The sequence below is a fragment of the Rhinatrema bivittatum genome, chromosome 5, assembly GCF_901001135.1.
Source record: "Rhinatrema bivittatum chromosome 5, aRhiBiv1.1, whole genome shotgun sequence".
NCBI lineage: Eukaryota > Metazoa > Chordata > Amphibia > Gymnophiona > Rhinatrematidae > Rhinatrema > Rhinatrema bivittatum.
This window is the reverse complement of record NC_042619.1, coordinates 61,415,167-61,441,013: the sequence shown is the minus strand read 5'-3', so window position 1 is coordinate 61,441,013 and position 25,847 is coordinate 61,415,167. Positions and strand designations below refer to the sequence as shown.

Here is a 25,847-nt window from a genome sequence, read left to right as displayed (position 1 = left end):
ATATTCAAAACATGTTTAGATCTTAATCTAAATTCTGATTAGAGAGAAAGATAACACCATTGAATAAATAACTCAGACTAAAAGGATATGTTTTGATAATTCATTCACTATAACAATTCAGCATTAATTATCCTTGTATGAAAAGTATGTGAACCCTTAATTCAGTAACTGGTTACACCTACTTGAGCAGCAATAACTTCGACTAAATTTTTCCTGAAATTTTAATCAGTCTTAAACATTGCTGTTCAGGAAATGTGTCCCATTCTTCCATACAGATCTATGCCGTTGCATAAAAAGCTGACTTCAGGTCTTGCCACAAAATTTCAATAGGATTTAGGTTGGCATTTTGGCTTGGTCAATCCAAAATTCAAAATATTTTCTTTTTCAGTCATGCTGTAGTAGATTTATTGGAATGATTAGGTTTGTTGTCTTGCTGCATTGCACACTTTCAGCTCAGCTTCAACTCACAGATGGATGGCCTGATGTTTTCCTCTAGAATTTTCTGATATAAAGCAGAATTCATGGTTTCATCAGTGATGGCAAGTTGTCCAGATCCTAATGTAGCAAAGCAACCCTACACCATGATACCTCCACCACCATGCTTGACAGTCAGGATGAGATTCTTATTTTGGGATGCACTGGTGTTTTTTTGTTATTTGCCAAACAAAACATTTGTTGTTGTGACCAAAAAAATGTCAATGTTTGATTCATCTTTCCAAAGATTATTCCATAAGTCTTGTAGTTCATCCAGACGAATGGTAAATCTGAGGCAGTCAGCAAATGTTCTTTTTAGATAGTAATCATTTCTTCCTAGCTATCCTGCCATGTCCACTATTCCCATTCATTTTTTTCATGATGGCTGACACATGAACCCTCACATCAGCCACAGCAAGAGAGGTCTGCAGATTTCTAGATGTTTGTCTGGGGTTCTTTGTGACTCTATGGATAATTTTCAGGTTTGTCTTGAGGAGATCTTGTCAGGATGACTGTAGTTTTCAGCTTTTTTCTATTTGTAGGCTGTCTGACAGTGGGTGAATCAAGAACCAAATGTTTACAAATGCTCTTGTAACCCTGTCCAGACAGATTTCTTTGTGTAAAGCCTCTGAAATTTCTTTTGATTTTGATATGAGAAGTTGCCGCTAACTTTTATGGTGAAGACCAAACTCAAACCATTTTGGACTTTTATATAGGAAAGGATGCAAAAACTTAGTTGCACAGATTTATTCTGCAGGGTGATTTACTATTATTTAATCTACTGATTCTAATTATCAAAGTAGTAATGCAAAGGAAACTAGAGGTTCACTTACTATTTCACATACACAGATTCTGAATTAGTCTTATTGCTCTTACTTTTTACATTATTGGTTTCAAGAAACAGAATTGTTTAATTTGTACTCTTTTTATTGCAAAATAAAAAACTGATTTCAATTAAATAAGGGTATCATAGTAAGAGCTTGTAATTCTCATTTTTATATTTGGAGTTCATTAGCTTTTTCTCAGCTTTTTCTCAATATGCTAATACTAATTCCTGTATCTCCATTAATCAATCGTATTGAACATGTGATAACTTCTTGCAAATCTGCTGACTGCCATGAATTGATGGGACTTTACAGCATCTACTACTGGTTATACTGAATTAAAATATTTTATAATAAGTAAATTAGAAAAAAAGTGCATGAAACTCAAATTTAGCGTGTACACCCTTTCCACCTTATCCAGACAGAAACAGAACTGAATGCTGCATTATCTAAGTGTATGGATTGCCTAATATAGATGATTCCCAAAAACTAATTATTTTTTAACTCACTTTTAAATTGATGTGACCGTTAAATGGATATACCAGCCAATGAAAATGATCTGGTACGTCTGTTGACTCATGATCTAAATTTATAATAAGGATACTAATAAAATCTCCTAAAAAATGTATATGGTGATTTGATGAGTGAATGGTAAAAGAAGTTGGTAACTTTCAATCCTGTACATAGCACCTGCTAGATCTGCATTACAAATGCAATAAGAAACAGCAAGAAGCATCCATCTCAAGATACTCTTTTGACAATATACTCCATCCAAATTTTTTACCAAACAAGGCATAGAATGACATACATTAACTTCCACTGTATGGTTGAAAATCATTTTTGGTTGGAAGCAACTTTGTTAGCGCAAACACATTTTTGATATTGCTAAATAATAAAATAATCATATTCTCATCAGAAAAATTTGTTCTATATTTTGATTGAAAATCACATACGTTTTTGATGTACACCAGCTGTCATCTGAGACAATCTCTACAAATACATTGGTGAACTCACCCTGCACACTAGGGTCAGTTTTGGTCAGGATTCAGGCTGGGCAAACTATTTCAGATTAATTATGAACCTTGCTCAACTTGGATGGGTTTAGATAATCAGAATGGAGCTAGAACAGCCTTTTATTAGATCAGATAAATGAGAGGCATCTGCAATTTAATTCCAATTCATGTATTTGTCCAGTTCAAATGTTTTTGACCCAGTTGGAATTTGAGAGCAAATCTCCAAATATCTGCATCTGTTAAATTTAAAGATTTCCCCTATATCTGAATGTTTTGAATAAGCACATTTTTGTATAACTCTGAACCTTTCATTGTAAATACAAATTTTGCTCCTGCCCACTGCCTCTCCCCCCAAAAAAAATCAGAAATTTGAGCCAGGTAGAAGCTGTTTGATTATCTGTGTAAAATCTATTCAAATATTCACAGATCTCAACCTGAATTCCTGTTAGGTAAGACGAGGAGGTAAATCTATCCTTAGACAGGATGCCAGTATTAAGACTGAGTGACTACTCTACATCCAGTTTAACTTTTCTGGCAGTTTCCCAAACATAGCATTGCTTCTTTTGCAAATACCCTCCCTGATATCACCTGTGAAAATATTGGCAATATTTCAGATTAGGACGAGAACAAGGTTAAATTGACAAAATCCCAGGAAGAGCTATTAATCCAGCTTTCGTCACTAGGTGTCAAAAGTCAGATGATTTATATTGGGGATTCTCTTGTTCTGGTGCACAACATGCAAGTGAATGATAAAGTTGAGAAACAGGGGCCTCAGTAGCACAGATCATCATCAGACCTGTTGCAATATAGCATGGTTGCATCTGAATTTCAAACAATATTTTGTTTAAATGGCACAGCACTTAACCAAATATAATTTATACCTAGCTATGTTTAAATTGTACTTAAATACCTCTCATGTCTTAAAGGCATTATTCTGCTGCATGAAACATATTCTAATAGGATGTAGTTTAAAGATAAAATTAAATAACCTCCAAAGGAGTATATTGCAGAAGCAGTCTTAATGAAGACTGTCAAATCATCATGAATGAAGCCTCCTTATCATAGTCAGTTTGGTTTTACTCATTGCCTGTAGCTCTTACAGTATGTTGCAATCAATTATCTAAAACATCTTTCTTCTTAAATAATATCTGCACCTGCATCTTCAACACAAACCGAAGCTGTTGCTGTAGATAGTAAAAGCAAATATTTTAATTTCTTTTTAAGTTGTATGATGCAAAAAGTAATAGCACTTTTCTTTTGCCTTCATTTCTAGTCTGTGTGAATAATAATCTTCGGCTCTTTACTCAAGTACCCAGAACCATGTTTTTTTCTCTGCTGTAGTATCCTTTGGGAATGCTATCAAAAGAGCAAATTGACACATTTCCGTTTTCATATGTAATCATACATTTTTTTTCCAGAAAATATGTCTTGCCTTTATTCAATTATTGTCTACACACTGTGAATGATTTATATTCCTTCTTCTTTCTGTTTTGTCAATATGGACAAATGATACACATTGCATTCCTCTTGTCTCTGGTGAACCTCTTTGTTCAACAAATCTACTAGGCACCACTGCTTAAACAAACTAATGGCACACACTTGAGGTCATTAGATACAAAACCAAAATTAAACATAGTTAAAAAAGGAAGAGCACAATTATTATTTCCTCACAAAAGTTCATCACATTTAATCTGCATATTTTTTTTCTGGGCTGAAAAACTGTCCCTTGCAGGACATCACAAAAATAAAAACCGGAGACAAAACCTGGTGAAGGAGTTCATAAATGTTGCGCAACACTCCTCTGAGTGCATCATGTGCTGTCTATGGGTCTCTAACTGAAGAAGCGTCAGCTCAGGATTCCAGTTCCTTCACCCACAGAAAGCTCCGCCCACTGATGCCATCAAGCTACAGCAAAACAAATCTAATGAAAACAAAACAAAACAGAAAAAAGTCTACAGTTTCACCAGGAGGTTGATGGAACCATTAACGCCAAGAGCAATGTTACAGAAGATGAGGATGTAGAGAACGTGTGTAAAGTTGTTTGGGCATTTGTGATTTTCCCACCTGAAATAAAAAATAGAAACAAACAAAAACTGCATTAGAACAAGCCACATTAGAGCTTATTGCTAAAACGGTTCAGGGCAGTAATGTGCCTTATTGACTAACGCTCATTCATCGTTCAAAAGCACATTATTGCCCTAATGCAAGATTAGTGCAGGAAAAAATCAGACACAAAGCATGGCAAAAACTAATGAGCTTAATATATGCATGCAAAATAGCTCATTATTATATAAAGTGAATAATATGGCTTCTGCTAAACAGCAGAAGCTGCACTATTCCCAGAAAGTTTACTATATCTCTAGAGGTGTAGTTAGCTTTCTCCCAGAAGCATCAGAAGATGAATGCACCTGCCAGGGCTCATTGCTTGGATTTTAAAGGGCCTGCAGCTTGAGTAAAAGGCTCTCACCTCCCAGGGAGGTGCAAGTCTCTGGTAGAATAGTGGAGTAAAGCAAGCCCCCCTCCCAAGCTCCTAACTAGCCCTCAGAAGTAGGAACCTCCCCTGCAAGTACCACCCCCCAGGCAAACAAGGAATAGGCTCCCCCTTGAAGAACCTACCACTACCCTCTGACCACCAGACAGAGGTACCTCAAAGTCCCTGGGGGTTCAGTGGGGTTCCAGTGGGAAGGGAGCAAGCCCCACTCACTCCAGGCCAAAATGGTGGCAGTTGACCTCTGATGCTCCTTGATCTCCATTGCAAGCAGGAATGGATTTCAACTTTTGTCAACCTTAGGCACTGTTAGTGGTGTTGCCCCTGCCCCCCCCCCCCCCCCAAGGAAGGACATTGCAAATTAAATAAACACTGACCAACTGAAAACAGAAATAAAGTAATGGTGCTTCTCAACATTTTCTAGTTCATAGCACACTTTCAAGTTTGCTCAATCCTTGGGGTACACTGAACCAAATTTTGCATGATTCTCATCCTACCGCCCCTTCCACTGGCAGGAGAAGAGCAGCATTTTCCACCTGTGTCTGCCTCATTCTTCAGCTTCAGCCTGACATCTGAACGTGCAGATCCAGGTGATTGCATGGCCCAACACATTCAAACATCAGAGTGAATTTGGCAGAGGCTGCATACACAGGTAAGAAGTATTGTTCAACTCCAAGTGGAAAGGAGGGTGGGAGGGTAATGTTACTAGAGTTTGGGTAGCTGAATCTGGGATACTTATTCCCTATTAGGGATGTGCATTCGTCCTGGTTTGGGGAGCCCGAAACCCGAACAAATTTTCCCGAAATTTCATGAAAAATTCATTTTTGGGTTTAGTGTGCACTAACTCCCGCGGTGGGCCGAAAACGAAACCCGAACCAAAAGGTTCGGGCTTTGCACATCTCTATTCCCTATAGTACTTGTAGTGAATTAGCAGATCATTTTCAAAAAGGGGGGGGGGGGAGACCAGTGGACTGTCCCCATGGAATATTATACTAATCTACTTTTAAGCACATTTTTCAAGTTCTGTTATCACAAAATATTTCTGAGCACTATACAAAATCCTCTGTGTTTGTGGGTATGTCCTATATACAAAAGAATTAATTATACACCAGAAAAAGTCAATAAAATCCAACTATTCTCATGTTAGAGACATGTCCAAGTCCAGGACTTTGAACTGCGTCTCAGGGTATGTCTTACCGATGCATTATTAGTATTCTTTAGTGTCTCTGGCTTGAGTTCTGGTTCAGTGTGTCTTTTTTTCTCATTCACTAGTCTTCTCTGGTTTTTTTTTTTTTGCTTTTCCTTCTTTTGCTGGTGTCTTCTTTCCTTTTTCTCTGTTTATTTCCTTCAGAGTGGATATTTTAATATTTTTCTCTTCAGTATTTCTGCTTTTTCCGCAATACTTTCCTTTCCTCATTTCTCATCTTCGTTCTCCTCCAGTATCTCCCAGGATTCCCCCATGCACAAATACAAAGTCTTCCCTCTCACCCCCTATTCCTAGTTCTCTCCTTTTCCAGTCCTCTTTCTTTCACTCCCCATCATTTTTCCGTTCTCCCTCTCTGACTGTCTAATACCTGGTCCTCTCTCTCTTTTCACATCCAGTGTTATTTCTCCTTCTCCTGCCTCCCCATCCTCAAATCCCTCCCCCTATTCTAGGTCCCATATCTCTCCCTTCCTTCCCACTACCTGGTTCTCTCTTATGCTGGGTCCTTTTCCTCTCCATCACTCTGCCCCTTATACAGCGTCCTAATATAGTAACGATGGCAGAAATAGACCAAATGGTCCGCCATGTAAAGCCTTTCCTAAATGATTTTGTTTTCAGAACTATTGTGCAATCTTAGTCAATTTGTCCCTAGATTACTGCAGTGCCGTTACCTTAGCTTGCCTCATTCTACTATGAAAGTCTTGTACATAGAGCAGAATGTGGCAGCAAAAGTTAATCTTTGGGGCTTGAGCTAGGCATTACATCATCCCCATATTGTTTGCACTACATTATCTTCCCATCTGTTCACATGTCCGGTTTAAAAAGTGCTTAGTTACTGTATAAGGCAAGCAACAGCTTAGTTCTGAGATGTTTTAATTTTGAACGATCTACCTGATGACCTAAAGGCTGACAAATTGTTGGTAAGCTTTAGGGAAACATATTTTTTAACATTTTATTTAACACAAATCAAATATCAACTTGTACCAGTAGTCCAAGCATAAGAAAAATAAAGAAAAAAAAAAGATCAGAAAGAATAATTTCAGTTACTTTTGAGGCTCCACAAAGAGGAGATCCAAATAAGATCTGAACATATCTTACATGAAATAAACAAAAGAAACAAGCAAGAGAATTGGCAGACTATATCTAAATGTCAAACAGCAAGCCATTTACTAGTTATACAAAAATTACGATTACTACATTTTCTTAGAATCTGTTCTTTTAAAGGGCCAGAAGCAGGAAAATTCCCGCAGCCTCCCGATGACGTCATTCACCCTTGCCTGGATCAGCTCTATATAAGGGCCCTGCTTCAGTCCCTCAGTGCCTTCGGATCCAGTCTTCAAAGTGGTCTGTGGTCTTCCTTACGGTCCTGGTCCTCCATGGTCTTCCTGTGTTTTGATGGCTCTTCGTTCCATGTCTTCTATGTTCTGGTGTCCTTTGTCTTGATATTCCTGGTCTTGTCCCTCGTCGGAGCTCCATCGTTGCTTGTTCCAGATGTCCTGATGTTCCGATGTTGATTTCTGTTGTTCCAGCCCTGAATCTGTCTTCCTCATCTCCAGCTCTTCGTCCAGTTCCCAGGTTCCTTGTCTGTTCAACTTCCCTGGCGTGCTACCATCGTGGTCTGTGACCAGCCCATGGGGGGCTGTGTAGGGCGCCTCGTGGTACAGGGCCTACCTTCTCGTCTGTTGCACAAGCCTCCGGAAGGCTTCTGTTTTTAATGCCTAGCTTCTGAATCCTGAGTCTTTCCTGTTCTGGTCTTCGGAGTTCCTTGTGCCTGCTTCCATCCATGCCCAAGACTCTGCGACCAGCCACAGGCAGCTGTGTAGGGTGCGCCTCTGAGCAGGCCTCTCCTGAAACTTCAACATGTCCTGGCTTCAAGTTCCACTGCTTCATCTGGAGTCTGCTTTGCTTTTGGCATGGTCTGCAACCAGCCATGGACGGCTGTGTAGGGCGCGCTGTGATGCAGCACTCACCCAGTACTTTCTCCTGAATCTTGAACCCTTGCCTGAAACCTCCAAGCATCCTGAATCCTTATCTGAGTCTTCTAAACAACCTGAAATCTTGTCTGAGTCTTCTGAATATCCTGAGTCTTCGTCTGTCTTCTAGTTCCTGCCCTCAGCCTCCATCTGGCCTCACGCACTCGTCGTTCCCAAGCGGCGGGTCTGGAAGGGCTATTGAGTGGCCGAAGGGCTACTCTTGAGACCAGCATTGCGTTGCTGGGTCTCATTGGTGCATGTAGGTCCAGTGGAGGGCTGAGCCTGCCTTGTTCCTTGCCTTGTCTTCAATCCAGCCTTGCTCCTGCTCTGTCTGTGCTTATACTTGCTCACCTCTTACGGCGTGTCTTGGGGCTCCTCTCTGAGCTGCGCCATTATCCAAGGGCTCACAATCTCCCTTGAGATGTGACCACACCTCCGCGCCTCGCAACAGGACATTTAAGAAACATTTTAGGAATATTAATAGTTCTAATGTTCAAGTGCCTGGCAGGGTTTTCAAAGTTTTCAATATTGCAAGAAAAAAAATATTGCCTTACATGGTTTCTTTCTGTACCTCCTCTACTTGTTCTACATGTCTTTGCAAAGAAAATAATGCTGCTTTCTGGATACTAAGGACAATATTGTTGGACTTCATTTTCTTGTGCATATCTATAATCAAAGTTACGGTAAAGCAATAGCATGATCAAAAGGCCCCAAACCCTCCCAGAGGGAGTCCATTATAATAACGGATGGCTTACTCAGAGGGGCTCTTGAAGAGAGTTCAGTCATTGCCATCAAGATAGACTCATTGAAGGGAGGAGCACCTTGATTCATATTCCCTTGATCTGTCTGAACCTCTAATCCAACTCTTGCTCCCCTGACCTGGCCACAGCACTCCATAAATCAGCATGGTAGCTTTCCATGAGAGAAAGCAATGATTCACCTCCAAAAGCTACTCTGATCCACACTTCTTCTGACATCATCAGGAGCGGCAGAAATTACTGCTGCTCTCCCGGCCCACTGGAGGAACTGGAGCCACTGATGTGCCTGGGATCAACAATACTTCCAGGTCAGGCTAAGACTCAGTTCAATTAGCTGTGGCCTGCAACTCTCCATCGAGCACTTTCTTTGCTGCTACTTGTGTCAGGAAACCATTCATCTTCACCTGTCAGGTAAGATCATCTCCTGAGGATGGTGGAGGACCGCCTCTAATTTTCCCTTTCTGAAGCAAACCCCTCCCCCCCCAGAAAAAAAGGTCCAAAGATAGCAAAGACCCTAAATAAGAAGGAGGGGTTCCTGACACATGATCTCATGTAGCAGACATCTTGGATCCAGGGAAGCCTACCTTTTTATACAGGTATTCACTCATGATTAGTTTGAGCATTAGCTTTAGATAATATATTCATCAGATTTAGGCCACTGGTTGTCAAGGGATTCAGCTCTGATTTCTGTTGATACTAGATTTTTATCTGGTTCTTTTTTGTTTGTCCTGTCTATTGTCTTGTAAGCACAATTCTGCATTTATGTAATGTATATTCTTTTGTTACTCAGAACTGGGGATAAGTGGGGTATAAGCTTTTTAAATAAATATATAAATAAATTAGGGATATCCTGAAAACCCAACCAGTTGTTAGTCCTTGAAGAATGGTATCACCAACCCTTGCTCTAAATCTCTGTGAGAGGGGTAAAGCAGAACAAACAGTGGCATGTGCACCCCAAGGCATCATGAGAGGGTATAGTTGCATGAACAGCCTCAATGCATGAAATGCAGTGCTAGGCAGCAAGAAGAGTGGCATCAACACCCCCATTGAATGGGGGTAAAGAAGGAGGAAGAATGCCATCATCACCACAAGAGAGTGCAGAAAGAGACAGAAAATAAGTGGCTTAACCAAGATAAAAGTAGGGTAGGAGGAGCAGCAACAATGGCAACAAGATCCCAAGGCTTTCAGAGAGGGACAAAGCAGGAGAAGATTTTTCTTTTTCTTTTTTTTTTTTATGTTTTTGTTTTTGGAGCTAAAATACTCCAGTACACCCAAGAGCGAAGCAAGGCAGTAAGAGCATTCAAGGCAGCTGCTGCAAGCAAGACTGGCAACAACAATACAGCAAGATGCTGAACCATGGGAGAGGCAGTGCAGGAGGAGCAGGCCAGGTAGTAGTAGCAATAGAAGTGGCAAAATACCAAGGTAGGTAGATAGGGGAGGGGAGGAGAAGGTTTTTTTTTTCCTTTTTGATAAACAAATGCTTTTTTTTTTTTGCATCTTACCCCAGTACAGTGATGAAGAACTCCTTCCCACCTGCTCCATAGTGCCTTGCTGCTGAGACGGGGTAGGAGCTTCTGGCCTGTAACATCACTAGAGGAAGGGCCCAGGGGTCAACTTGGGACATGGATATCCTCATGGATATCCCCAGGGATCCTCTCTGAATCCTTACTGCTGCAGTGGCTATGGTAGGTGGCAGATAAGGAGGTAAAAGGCCAGAGATATCTCTCATGCTCTCAACTTCCTGCTGTTTTTGGAGGGTGCTTTTGGCCCCAGCAGTATCAGTTACTGCCTCTATGGCATATTATTTTCCTGCAGCTCTTCAAGCCCTCTGCATTTATCAGATTTTCAATATCCCCTTCCTTTAAATCTTCAAATCCCAAATGTGATTAATTTGATTCACTGGGCGCATACTTTTGCAAAGATACAAAATTGTAATTTGGTAAATGGTCCAAGGTGGGAACTTTCAGACTTCATGATCTCAGTTGAGCTGAATGAGGTTCCCACCTAAATCTGGGTGGAACCAGGATGTGGAAAGAATCTGATCCATAAAGACCTAGCCCAGAGTGGCTACATTAATTACAGGAAGAAGATGGCATTCATCTGCATACATAGTGACTACAACAGTGGTGTAGTCACCAACCAGTCAGGTTTTACTGATGACCTTGGTGGGGCAAGCCTATGTAGAAGAGGTTATACTTTCCGAACTTCCATAGCCTATGGTTCTGAGATGAGATCATTCCAAGTTTGAGACTCTATAGGGTTAGCTCACAGCCAGCTGGGCCAGCCCAGACTCTCCTCTGGAAACCTTTCCATGGGATGCTACAAAAGTATACCACACCAAGTCAAAGATATCCAAACCACAAAGGAAGCCCCAAAGAAAAAATCTGAGAGGTCTCTGTATCTAAATATTGTCAGGGACTTTATTGTTTTAACTTTGAAGATGACATGTTATCAGAGGAAACGGGGGATATTCCAGATTCCCCAGAAAGTGTGGGAGATGGTAACCCTAGAAAACTGTTAATAGCAGTAACCTCTGACTAATTAACCAATGAATACCAGCTCCAAAAAGTTATAATAATAGAGGTTTTATTTATGGAGGAAGGCGGGGATTCCTCAAGGAGCAGAAGCAAATACAAAGCAAATGGTGTATAATTCAGAATCTGCTCAAAGATCTGACGTGTGCTCAGCAATATAAGGGTTTGGGTCCGCCGATCCCAGATATCTGCATAATCCCCGCCCATTACCTTAATAGCCAATCAATAAATTTTAGCATGTGTGCTTGCTCTTACTATGGGCAGGAGCCTCTTGTTATCAGTAGCAGAGAATAAGACCAAGTTAACTTCCGTTTTCCCAGGAATGATGTCATCTGTGCTGGCTGATTCTCTAGTAAGTTTAGTTATCATAGTGCTTCATAGTGCTATCAATCTACTAGGTGCAATTCGGAGCTGGGTATTCTTACAAAACGTAAGCAAATGCCACTCTAAAATAGTTCCATTGAGTTGGTTTGAAGGTGTATACAGATGGGGAAGGGCTGGGGAAGGTACACTATGCTCTAGAGGACACCATTATGATCCTACTCACTATAGTGAAGAGAAATGGTGGGTCCCAGTTTAGGGTAGGAAAACAAAATAAAAAAGATGATTTTTTTTTCCCAGGAGTTAACCCTGGTAGTGGCAGATGCTTGACCTGATAAGATCAAGTTGAGGGGGAGGGATTGACTTCTTAAAAGCCTGGGACCAGGCATTTAGCCTGGTCCAACTTAAGCCACAGACAGAAATGGAGTTGCACTCTGAGGGCGTTCTCTTCAGAAAGGGATAAGAAGCTAGACCCAAGGAGAGCAAGGAGGCCCCAGGGAAGAAAAGGAAGTCTAGGTAAGGCTAAGACTGCTGAAGTGTGAGTTATTTTGCTGTCTTTATTTTGTGAACTGTGATGGTAAGCAGAGCTGCTCTTGTTTTATTCCTGTTATTAATAAAGAAGTTATGGGAGAACAGCCATAGTCCAGCATGAATCTGTTCTCAGGCTAGCCCATGGCCACTCATGGTGTCATAGGCAGTAAAAATAAAAACAAAAACCCCAAAAACTATTAAACAAATTATTTGTTTACAGTGCTATTTCATTTTGTTCTTGCAAGGAAATAAAAAGAAAAAATAAATTTTCTTTTCGTTTTTCATTTCGTTTTGAAATGAATATACATCCCTACTGGCAAAAAGATCTGTGGAGTTGGTGTGTGCTGTAGTTATACACTTTAATTAGTATAAGACCATGATGTACCTGATTGGAGGCTGGAAAGGAGGTCATGTCAAATTGCTATTTGAGAAGACTGGGGATTACCTCAGAAAGAAATAATTGCTATTTAAAGCTGGAGCAGCTGCTGTGCAGGAGGCTGAATAGTGATGAATTGGGTGATAATGAGCATATAATGAAACATTTGGGCCTTTCCAAGTCCAAAACGTGGCATGAATTTGCTTCCTCATTACCCTATACATGAGCCTCATTATCATTTTTCAGACATACAATGAAGCTTTTGGAACCCGAAACCAAAGGCGCAGAGACTGCACTGAGCATGTGCGGGGCCTTAACTTTGATTTCTATTCCAGTACTGTGCAGATGTTAATGCTTAAAGGCTTTTGAAAACTTATCTTATTTAGCCACTATTTTGGATCCAAGATAATCAGGATACAACCATGTTGATACTTATTGGAACCTTCTGTAAAATGCAACTGTCATGTAAAGCAACTGAACTCAGGAACTGAAATTTTTTTTTAAATAGAATATTTTGTTAAAACAAAAGATTCATACTTTTTATTCCAGGAAAAGTGTAATAATATGTGACGCGATATGAAATATATGAGACCACTGGTAATTTTCTGCAGGTCGCCAACCTTTTGTCACCTACCAGGATTGATTTTGAACTTGTTTCTTTTTCCCCACTAGGAAAAACTGGAATATAGTTGCCACCACTAATCCTAATCTGGGATCTTTTTTTATTTTTATTTTAGAAAATTACCATTAATTGGGACAAATAGATAGGACATCTAGCAAGAGAGCTAGAAACAGGCAGGTTGATATTTTGAGGTATCAACCTAGTACTTTTACTTTCGTTGGTATCATGCAGCAAGAAAAATCCATTAATCCAAATGCAAATAATAATACAATCTTTTTCAGTAAGCGAAACAAAAAAAATGATAGCATATGCTCATTTCAGTAATCTACGGTACTCAACAATATGATTACATAAACAATGTGTATGGCCCAATTGCTTTTTTTTTGTTAATAGCTGTTTAATTACACTAGAATGGTGTGGCTAAAGGAAATTGTATTAGCTACTCACCAAATTACAAAAAATGGCCTCTATTCTGCAAAAATTTGAAGATATACTAAATATTTTAGCCAACAATAAATCTTCACAGGCACAATTGAGTATTTCTTGCCCTATTCCGAATATTTTTTCTTTTTTCTTTGCAGCCTGAGAAAAGAATGATACCCATCAAATATTTCCCAATATTCAGATATTTATATGACTTAAGAATATCTGAGAATAGAGGCCATTTTGAATTGCTAAGAGGATGTAAGGTGGAATATTTAATCATAGTCACATCTTGGGAGTTCTAAAACATACCTGTAAAAGATGATACCCTGATTTGGGAACTGGCTGTTCCATCCCCTCCTTCACTGCATGCTCGAACTTCGATGATATAAATTCCAATATCAGGAAGATGTACCTCTGCAGAAGTTTTTTGAGTTTCTATGACTTGATTGTCGCTATGTCCTTCTTGTCTGTACAAAACCTATGAATTATATAATTTTTTTTATTAACTAGTAATGTCTTCAGACTTCTGAGTTTTGGAAAAAATATCTTATAATGCAAAAATTATTCAAGTATAGCATATTAACATCAATTCTGGGATACAGAAATAGATTCTAATTAGATCCATTCCAGAGTATTCTTGTAGACTAACTGAAGTCAGTCTATCAAAATGAATTTTCTTTTAGTTCTAGTGAACATTTGGTTAAAGGCATTGCAACTTGATGTATACGAAAGTTCACAGACAATTCTGTACAAACCTCAGTGACAATTTTGGACTTAAAGATCAAATATTGATCTTCCATTCCAGAAAAGTCACTAAAGATCATGAGGTTTGAGGGAATTTCTGCAAAGATATGAGAAAATAAGGCATAGGTCACTGTGGTGTCAAGTCCATGGAGATCTATACCTTCTATTTAGTTCATGTCAAGTTAGAATTTGCATATTATTCTGCATTTTATAGTACATGTATCAAAATCTCTATGCAGGTAATTAGTGAGGTATTGTCAAGTGCCCCTAGGCACTGTAGGCAGAGACATGGGCAGCCTTCATGGAAAGGGATTTCCGATGCTCACTGCTGGCATACGTCTACCACAAATTGATTAGGAATCAGACAAAGAACTGAAAAAGCTTAGTTAATTCTTCTTTGTACCTTTATAGAGAACAGTACAAGGAAAACACACAATAAGCAAGGTCAGAAATCACAGACCCTTAGAAGAATCACAATATCCGATACAGGGCTCCAGAAACTCAGGAGCAAGGCAGCATAGCACAGCAATCATGGAATAAGCAATCAGCATCAATGAACCATCAGGGAACTCGATCCAGGGTGGGGAGGAACTAACCTGTCCATAAGAGCTGGTTCCTGCTGGGCCAATTTACGCTGAACCCTACTGGGACAATCAGAACAACCACCAGGCTGCACAGCAATCCTCAGGAAGGCCAATAGCTACTCCTGGAAACATGGCACCTCATAACCACCATGGGATACCACTTCCAGACTGCCCTGGACCTGACAGGGCAGAATGGTGCAGAGTTGCCCTTAGCTGAATCATTTTTATACGGTCCAGAATCTTCAAGTATCAAGTGCAAAAACTGTGAAAAGTTTTTAGAGAACTTTTTAGAATAAGTTGTAGAAAGACTATGAATGTAGAACAAAAGAGAGGAGCATACCATCTCTGCCACAGCACCCCTATGTGAGGCTGCTGCAGTGGTTGCTGCCTGTTTCTGTATAAGACCGAGAGTCCTAGAGTATGTGTGGGTCTTTTAGTTGGATGTCAGAGGGAGAAGAGTGTTTCTTTTGAATTCCTTTTTTTTTTTGGCTTTGGAGAAATCCTGGACCCAGCACAGGGGGACCTTGATTTGTGAAAAATTAAGAGACGTTCTTGTTTGGTTTTCTTTTTGATTGAGGATAGTATTATTCTAGTTTGGATTTTCATGGAAGGGTTTTTTTCCCCCAACCCTTCCTTCCCTTTTCAGCCATTGGGATTGGCTTTATTTTAATTAACTGATTCTCCCAATCCCAGAAGATTCAGCACCACAAAACAGAAGCTTTGGGAGAATATTTATCCAGTGTCCAAGTGGAGAAAAAGGAGTAAGGAACAGGAGAGGCGTGTCACTCAATTGGTGCATAGAAATACCTATTGGATATTCAAGGAGAGATTTTGGCGGTGCACTTCAGGTACAGAAAGGAGAGAAAGAGACCAGAGGAGGAGTAAGAATTGATACCAAAACAGCTGATCCAAGTTATGGCAAATGGGGAGTAAACTGGGTCACCCACCCGATCAGTATGTACATATTTCAGGAGGAAACCCCAAACTACCCGCGAGTAAGAGAGGGATCTGGCTGGTCCCTCAGTGTCGAAGAAATCACAGATTTACCAAAAGTAAATTTCATGGAAAGAGATTTGTAAATCGTGACATGTTTCACCTTTAAAGGAAATTACCAATAAAGTTGTGCTAGAACACCAGCTGTGAGTCCAATATGATTATTGGCACCAACTAAAGTGAGCATTGAATGATGCCCAGGAAGTTATCTTCTCCCCCTGTATTCTGGGACTTCTTAAATTGTTCAAGTGATGAAGAGAGCATTAGCTCTAGTGTGAATGGGTGCCATTGGACTCCTATGAAAGGACCCTAGTCTGGGGTTTCCATACATTTACACAGTGCAGTGAATCAGTATTTTATTAATATTAAAAATGGAAAAAGGATGCTTACTACCTCAGCAACCAAACTTTTTCAACACATGCTCAATTAGGCCTCCTCCCAGGGCTACTTTTATCATTCCAATCAAAGTATTACTAAAATGTTGATGCACTGTATGCTATATTAGGGATGTGAATCGTTTTTCAACGATTAAAATTATCGTCCGATAATGTTTATATCGTCTTAAATCGTTATAGAACACGATACAATAGAAATTCTAACGATTTATCGTTAAAAATCGTTAAATCGTGTTAGTGCGCACTAACTCGAGTTAGTGCGCACTAACTCCCCGTTAGTGCGCACTAACTCGATTTAGTGCGCACTAACTGAAAATGATACAAATAAACACTTTCCAGGTCACTGAAGGTCAGTTAGGAATGAATATGTGTTCCTATTGGCTGGCTGCCCTCTTATCTATTGATGTTACCAAGGTTACCACTGAGGTGATGGTTGGGGGGATGGGAAATGGAACTGGAAACTAACGAACACCAACAGAAAATGAAACAAAGTGTTCACACTTCCCAGGTCAGTAAAGGTCACTTAGGAATGAATATGTATGTATGTATTCCTATTGGCTGGCTGTGCTCTTATCTATTGATGTTACCAATATGGTTGGGGGGATGTGAAATGGAAACAGTTGGAAGCTTGACAAAAAAAGTAATGTAATGATCAGCACTCACGTGACTAGAACTTGTTTGTTTATTATTTTTGTTAGCAGGCACCTGAAATGCTAGTGCATGTTGAATTTGCCAATCACTGTGCATTTTAGAAAGGTGGTCCTGGCTGGAACTGTACACAGTTCAAATATATGTAATTGATTGTTGGTTAGGGATGTGCAGAGCAAAATTTTATGTTCATATCTTTTATGTCCGAAAGGGGGTCCCACTTGCGGCCAATATGGACATAAAAAAAATCCAATGAGTTGGGTATATGTACATATGTGCAAAAAAAAAATTTAAACCCCCTCACCCTCCTTAATCCCCCCCCCCAGACTTACCACAACTCCCTGGTGATCGAGCGAGGAGTGAGGACGTCATTTCTGCAATCCTTGGCGAGAAGCATGTGACGTCGGTGGCACGTCGAGTGACGCGGCGTCACGTGATTCCCGGCAAGTTCGCGCCGGACGGCTCGTTCGGCCCAAAAAGAACTTTTGGCCAGCTTGGGGGGGCCTCCTGACCCCCTCAAGCTGGCCAAAAGTTCTTTTTGGGCCGAACGAGCCGTCCAGCGCGAACTTGCCGGGAATCACGTGACGTCGCGTCTGAGTGACGCGGCGCCACGTGATTCCCGGCTCGTTCGCGCCGGACGGCTCGTTCGGCCCAAAAAGAACTTTTGGCCAGCTTGGGGGGGCCTCCTGACCCCCCCAAGCTGGCCAAAAGTTCTTTTTGGGCCGAACGAGCCGTCCGGCGCGAACGAGCCGGGAATCACGTGACGCCGGCGTCACTCGACGTGCCGCCGACGTCACATGCTTCTCGCCAAGGATTGCAGAAATGGCGTCCTCACTCCGCTCCATCACCATGGAGTTGTGGTAAGTCGGGGGGGGGGATTAAGGAGGGTGAGGGGGTTTATATTTTTATTTTGGCTCAACAATTGCGATTTCCCACATATCGAACATATCTATGTTCGATATGTGGGAAATCCGATCGTTTATGTCGAATCAATTTTTTAAGTAAAAAAAAAAAATGAGTTGCGTTTCACTAATGCGGTCAATCCGAATGCACACCCCTATTGTTGGTAAGTGTATTTTTTAAGTAGCCACACTGGCACCAGTATGTTTACTTTTCCTCCTACTTAACTCACTAGCTCAGCTTTGTAAGAAGGGCTTCTCTGCTTGTGTGTTGTTTTTGTTTGGTGTGAGGAGAGCAGAAACATCAGATCTTTATTCAATCTACTACAGTCATCTCTTACAGTGCCCTATCCCTATTAATACCAGGAGTGTTGTGATCTTCCTGCACACAGTGCCCTAACCCTGATACCAGTCTGAGACAGCTCCCTCCCTGCATTACTAGTGAGAGGCTGGCTTCACAGACAGGGGGGAGCTGCCTGACCCTCACTCCTGACTTCCCCATGTCCCAGCTAGTGAATGGTGTGTGGGTGAGGGGGGGGGGGAGGATGGTGAAGTCTGAGACAGCTCCCTCCCTGCATTACTAGTGAGAGGCTGGCTTCGCAGACAGGGGGGAGCTGCCTGACCCTCACTCCTGACTTCCCCCATGTCCCAGCTAGTGAATGGTGTGTGGGTGAGGGGGGGGGGGGAGGATGGTGAAGTCTGAGACAGCTCCCTCCCTGCATTACTAGTGAGAGGCTGGCTTCACAGACAGGGGGGAGCTGCCTGACCCTCACTCCTGACTTCCCCCATGTCCCAGCTAGTGAATGGTGTGTGGGTGAGGGGGGGGGGGGGGAGGATGGTGAAGTCTGAGACAGCTCCCTCCCTGCATTACTAGTGAGAGGCTGGCTTCACAGACAGGGGGGAGCTGCCTGACCCTCACTCCTGACTTCCCCCATGTCCCAGCTAGTGAATGGTGTGTGGGTGAGGGGGGGGGGGGTGGATGGGGAAGTCTGAGACAGCTCCCTCCCTGCATTACTAGTGAGAGGCTGGCTTCACAGTCAGGGGGGAGCTGCCTGACCCTCACTCCTGACTTCCCCCATGTCCCAGCTAGTGAATGGTGTGTGGGTGAGGGGGGGGGGGGGGAGGATGGTGAAGTCTGAGACAGCTCCCTCCCTGCATTACTAGTGAGAGGCTGGCTTCACAGACAGGGGGGAGCTGCCTGACCCTCACTCCTGACTTCCCCCATGTCCCAGCTAGTGAATGGTGTGTGGGTGAGGGGGGGGGGGGGAGGATGGTGAAGTCTGAGACAGCTCCCTCCCTGCATTACTAGTGAGAGGCTGGCTTCACAGACAGGGGGGAGCTGCCTGACCCTCACTCCTGACTTCCCCCATGTCCCAGCTAGTGAATGGTGTGTGGGTGAGGGGGGGGGGCAGGATGGTGAAGTCTGAGACAGCTCCCTCCCTGCATTACTAGTGAGAGGCTGGCTTCGCAGACAGGGGGGAGCTGCCTGACCCTCACTCCTGACTTCCCCCATGTCCCAGCTAGTGAATGGTGTGTGGGTGAGGGGGGGGGGGGGAGGATGGTGAAGTCTGAGACAGCTCCCTCCCTGCATTACTAGTGAGAGGCTGGCTTCACAGACAGGGGGGAGCTGCCTGACCCTCACTCCTGACTTCCCCCATGTCCCAGCTAGTGAATGGTGTGTGGGTGAGGGGGGGGGGGGGGGAGGATGGTGAAGTCTGAGACAGCTCCCTCCCTGCATTACTAGTGAGAGGCTGGCTTCATAGACAGGGGGGAGCTGCCTGACCCTCACTCCTCTGGGGTATTGTGATCTTCCTGCACACAGTGCCCTATCCCTGATACCAGGGGTGTTGTGATCTTCCTGCATGCAGTGCCCTATCCCTATTAATACCAGGAGTGTTGTGATCTTCCTGCATGCAGTGCCCTATCCCTATTAATACCAGGAGTGTTGTGATCTTCCTGCACGCAGTGCCCTATCCCTGATACCGGGATGTGTGCAAGAAGATCACAACACCCCCGGTATCAGGAATAGGGCACTGTGTGCAGGAAGATCACAACACCCCCAGTATCAGGAATAGGGCACTGTGTGCAGGAAGATCACAACACCCCTGGTATTAGGGATAGGGCACTGTGTGCAGGAAGATCACAACACTCCTGGTATTAATAGGGATAGGGCACTGTGTGCAGGAAGATCACAATACCCCTGGTATCAGGGTTAGGGCACAAGTTCTAGTCACATTGACTGATCACATTACTTGTTTTGTCAAGCTACCAACTGTTTCCATTTCCCATCCCCCATATACTGTCAGTAGGAAACTTGGTAACATGAATAAATAAGAGGGCAGCCAATAGGAATACATATTCATTCCTAAACTGACCTTAACTGACCTGAAAAGTGTCAAATTGTATCATTTTCAGTTAGTGCGCACTAACTCCCAGTTAGTGCGCACTAACTCCCGTTAGTGCGCACTAACTCGAGTTAGTGCGCACTAATCGGAAAAAACGATTTTTAACGATTTTTTAACTAAAAAATCGTGCCTAAGACGATTTTCTTGCCCTGCCACACGATTTCTATCGTTAAGACGATATGGAAAACAATTCACATCCCTATGCTATATAGATATGAGTTTGGAGCTGCTTTAGTTTTACGCGCTATTCATGTTTCATGTTTTTGTGTGTACATCCTAATCGTTGAGGAGAATGCATTTTTACAGACTAGATTGTATAACTAGGTTTAATTCAACCATTATATTTGCACTGATATCCCTACTGTTTTAAAAAGTGCCTAAGGATCATTAATGACAAAGAGGATGGTAACTTTTAAACAGCTGCTTGGACGCACATGTATGCGCATATGCCGGCTCATGCTAACGGATGCAGCCATTATATAACATAGGCGCGTATATGCGCGCATTGTATAAAATAGACTGTACACGCATACATGTATGCACATGTACGTGTGGCCATATAAAATTGCACACCCCACCCATTTTAGTAAAAAAAGGTTTGTTCGCATACCAGGAGATGTGCATGGTCGCACGCTTTTTAAAATCCACATGGTGCGCGCCAGCCTGTCTTCTACGCGTTATCTCCTGGCTTCAGCGGCATAGAACTTTAAAATTCATCTTAAAGTGAACAACATTATTTGAATGAAACCATTCTCAGGTTTCCTTGAAGCATAAATTGATGATATTCCTTTAAAAGCTACCCTAAGTTACCTTTTCTTTAGAATATGACAAAGATTTGATATTTCAGAAATTTGGTAAAAACAAGGGAAGGTTGTTTTGTAGTCAACAGATATATATTTTTCCTAATGTCTCTAGGATCACACAATCTTATAGAAAACAAGTTTTACAATTGAAATGAAGAGTCGTTAAAGAAGCTACATTTTTCCTGAAATATCCATGTAAATGTCTTGTGACATATTAGATTTGTTTTTAATGATCCAAGAAATGGTGATTGGTGGTCTAGAAATTTTAAAATAAATAAATCTAGAAACCTTTATCAGTGATAAGGTTGTTGTATAGACTGGATTGGTATTTACCTCCTTTAACTTTGATACTGTTAATAATTTGTATGATTATTGTTATGGAAATAGACTTCTCCCATTTAATTTGAACTATGATGTGATTATTGTGCAGCTATAGGTGTGTATATACTTTTTTTCTTTGTGATTTTAATATTTATATTAATAAGAATATTTATAATATTTATATTATAAATTATATTATAAATTATATTATAAATTATAATATTTATATTAATAAGAATATTTATAATATTCTTGTGTTATTTAATTTAATGTAAATGAATAAACTTAATACAATTTAAATAAAAAACCAAAAAAATCTCTCAGAACTTCAGCATAGAGCCAACCAACATCATGTTAGGTCATTGATTCAATACCGGTTCAAAGAAAGGTTTTCCAATACCGAAACACCAACACTGCTTTCTGAGGTACCCAGTGTCCATCGAAGGAGTCAATAGAAGTACATAAGAAACGTAACCTTACTTAGCTTTAGAGATCTCACGGAAACAGTATACAGAGCTATAACTGCAGAGGCCCAGAATGTTGTTATGGCTGCGTGTGTAGAAAATGGTGGCATAGGTGTCGGAACCAGTATGGTACCTTTCATCAGTGATTCTCAACCTTTTTTTGTGTTGTGGCACACCCAATAATGGGCTCACTAACACCATCACCATCTTCTCTTCCCTCTCCCCCGCACTACTGGCAATATCACGTTCCCTCTCCCTCTACACCTTGGAATTATCACTCTCCCTTTCTAATCCCCCCCACCTCTGGTGTGATCACCTTCTCTTCTCAACCCTCTTCCTTCCACTCCCTGGCAACATCATCATCTTCTCTTCCCTTTTCCCCACCCCGCTGGCATCACCTTCTTCTTTTCCCACTCCCTCCACATCCCCTGGTATCATCAACTTCTTTTCCTTTCCCCTGGCATCATCACCCTCCCTCTCCCTCCACTCTCCTGGCATCATTACCACTTTTCTTTCTCTCCCTGTTCCTCCACCCTTCTGGCATCACCAACACCACCACTTTCCTTCTCCCTCCACCCATATGGCATCATCAAAACCTTCTTTTCTCTCTCTCTCCCTCCAACCTTCTGACAACATTTTCATCACCACCACCTTCTCTTCCCTCCCTCCTGATATCATTACCTTCGTTCCTAACTGATGCCCAAACTCTTTCCCTTCACCCACTGGCATAATCACCACCTTCTCCCTCCAGCCCCTGGCATTATCACCACTTTTTCCTCTTTATTCCTCCACCTCTCTGGCACCATCATTACCTTAATCTTCCCTCTGCTTCTACCCTTCTGGGATTATGACTTCTCTCCCCTGGCATCATTACCACTTTCCCTCTCCCCTACCCTTCTCCCTCCATTCCCTGGCATCATCACCACCTTGACCCTCCACACCCCTGTCATCATCACTTTCTCTTCCCTTCCCTCTCTTTCTATCCTTCTGGCATCAGTACCACCTTATCTTCCCTCTCCCCTGCATCATCACCTTCTTCCCTTTTCTCTCTCTTGCTCTACCCCTTGTATCACCACGTTCTCCCTCCACCCTCTGGCATCATCATCACCTGCCTTCCTTCTCTCTCCATCCTTCTGGCATCATCATTTTCAAGGAGCTGGCAGATGTCTGAGCAGCACTTACCTGGTGCTGTTTCTTCCTCCTCTGTCGGCTTGCCTCTGCAATAATAACAGCACAAGGCCAGCATGTCCGGCAAGACTAGAGAGAGCTAACAGAGAGGGAAGCAGCAGCAGGAGTAGGCGCTGTTCTCTGACCCCCCTCTGCTGGCAGGAGGACATTCTGCAGGCAGGAAGGAAAGAAATAACAGAGACTACCGGCGGCTCAAGTTTTCATATTTGGCTCTTCTCACGGCACACCTGCAGGTCAACCATGGCACCATTTGGGAAACACTGCCTTACATGCAGGTATGACTACAAATACCCAGAACTGTAGCATGACTGCAGGCACCTCATATAATAATATAAGGGTGTCCAGTATTGCTGTATGACGGCCAGTATGGAGGGCATAGGTATAGCTGGCCAGTGTGGCAACATGACTGCAGATGCCCCAATAGGGGTTATCACTACAGGTGTTTCTTATAACGATATGAATGAAGATGATCAGAATGGAGGAATGACAGCAAGCGGCCAGTATTGTGGTATGATCGCAGGTGATTTAGGCACTAGCAGGGCCTGAGGTTTATGGTCTTTAAAGCATGAGCTACACAGAACAGACTTCATTACTTCTGGGCATAAAATTTAAAGCATGAACTATGGGCTTTCAACTAGAATCTGAACTTTAAAACATGAGCTTCATGAACTTTAGATAATGAGTTGTACAGCATAGATTTTACAGCCTTTAGGCTTGAACTTTAGAGAATAAGCTATAGTGCATGAGTCTTAGAACCTGTGCTTATCTTTGTATTTCTTTTTTCATTGTTTCCAAAATACATATAATTAGAAAGCAAAATGAAAAGCCTGCCAAAAGTTGCTGACTTGACAGACTCTGCTGCTAAACAGAAATAGAGATGGACGGGACAAAATGTTCATTTTATGTCTCTTGCCTTCCCTTCTTCCCTCAGCTCATAGTACAATTTGTACCAATGTGAGACTTTTCTCAGGCTTATGCTAAAATAGGCCAATGAAGGTCTAGGCAGTTAACTCCTGGAGTTAGGTGCCTAGATCTGCCCAAATGAAAATTTCACCCTGCTGAGCACTTACAGGTAGACAACTATTTTTACTACAGTATGTGCACACATTTAAGCACCTTAAAAGTGGGTTGGAACAGAGATGAGATGAGGTCTGGGAAAGTAAGTTAGGCACTCAGTGCTGATTTCAAGTGCTGAGTACCTATTTGGCACCTGAATGTTGGTGAATAGCAGGCCTATTTTAGGTGCCTATTTTCAGCTAAACATAGGCACTTAAGTTATGTGTTGAAAACAGGCATCTACATTTAAATGCTCAGTTTGTTTTTAATATTAACCTCTATGGTATTATGCATTGAAGGAGTCTCCTCTTGAGCCGAATAATCACTGTGCAGCACAGAATATTTGAATATATTATTTAACAAGCATTTTCTATATGCTTCAGAGTTTGATTGGAAATGCAAAATGCACACAACGAAATAAACAATTTAGTCTTAAAGTCCTGCAAGAGAATAAGCAATTTATATATTTTATGCAATATTCATCAGTTTTGTTTGTCTTGGATTATGTACATATACGAGTAGAAAAACTACCCTCTCACATTATACAGTGGAAACAGTGTTTTCCCCCCCTTGAAAAATAGAAATACATTGTAAAAGAGTTTTACTATATGTAACTTGTTTTTAATAATGGTAAAATGCCCCATGCTTGCTTTTTAAACAACAGCTGGCTGGTATAAGCTGTATAGTAAGATGTATTAAACACCATTCCTTGGCATGATTGCTTTGCTTACTCTTTATTCTTCCACTATCAAGTTTGTTAATATACTGTGTTCTATTCTAACACTTATTTTGACAGCTGATTACAGAGATTCACAAGTCTGTGAAAAATATTGTTTATGTAAATTCCTGATTGATGTTCACCTGAGACATGATTCACTAAAGTAGCTTTCATCTACAAAAGGGAAATATCAGCTTTAGGATAGGATGGGCACTCCCTGCACAGAAAATCTGTAATTGTGAGATGTCCTGGAGGGTTAAAAGTTTCCAGGGATATGCTAAAGTAATTTATTTATTTAAAACATTTATAGGCCGCACAATCCAGTGTTCTCAGTGGCTTATAATAAAACAGAATTCAAAAGAAAACCAGATCTGCTAAAGGCTGACAATCAGTTCATATTGAGGGAACTTCTGTTTACAAGCCATTATTCCAGGACAGAACTGAGAGTCTTGCAATTCCTGAGCTAGAAATCAATCCAAATCTTGGCAACAGTCAGAGTTAAAAGAATCAATGAATGCAATGCGATGTAATGAGCCAGCACTAGAGAGGAGCATGTTCATTAGCCTGACTAGGAGTTGTCAATCTCCTGAACTGGAAAAGTCCCTTGGGAGGAGCTTTTGGAGATTAGGGAAGGGATGTGCAGCTTTAAAAATTTTTGTTTCAGTTCATTTTTTCATGTTGCTTTTTGGGTTTTTTTTGGTTTGTTTAATTTTGTTAATGAGTTTAGGATGTTATATAGTCAAAATAATCCCTCCAAAACTTCTAACCCCACTTCCTGCCTGGCAAAAAGAAGCCAAGAATCTGTGTCTATCCAGCTGGGCACACCCTGACCTAGCTAGGGCTTCCAACCTTCACTCTAGACTAGCCTGGGGCTTGGCCTTGGACCTACCTGTCTAGACCTGCTCAGGACGCTCCATTTGTTGTTTTATCTGTAAACTGCATTGAACAATCCATGCATAAAGAGGTCTAGAAAAGTTTTTAAATAAATAAATAAATAAATCTGATCCCCACTCCTGTCCATTAAAATTGTCCATGGGCCAGCGACTTCACTAGCCCCCATTTGTTTATTTAGCATTTCATATGAT

At 41.6% G+C, this 25,847-nt stretch overlaps 1 protein-coding gene across 2 annotated transcripts in view; it reads right to left on the bottom strand.

The window, feature by feature from the left end:
- Positions 1-2,751: 2,751 nt before the first annotated feature.
- Positions 2,752-25,847, bottom strand: part of LOC115091499 (contactin-5-like) — a 30,762-nt gene continuing 7,666 nt past the window's right edge. The window contains exons 3-4 of one of the 2 annotated variants that reach the window (XM_029601711.1): positions 13,854-14,022; positions 2,752-4,375 (exon numbers count right to left, since the gene is read on the bottom strand). In XM_029601711.1, the coding sequence (XP_029457571.1) occupies positions 4,272-4,375; positions 13,854-14,022 (273 nt within the window). In that variant the 3' untranslated portion in view covers positions 2,752-4,271. The remainder of the gene's footprint in view (positions 4,376-13,853; positions 14,023-25,847) is intronic. The other variant, XM_029601712.1, reaches the window with a different exon arrangement.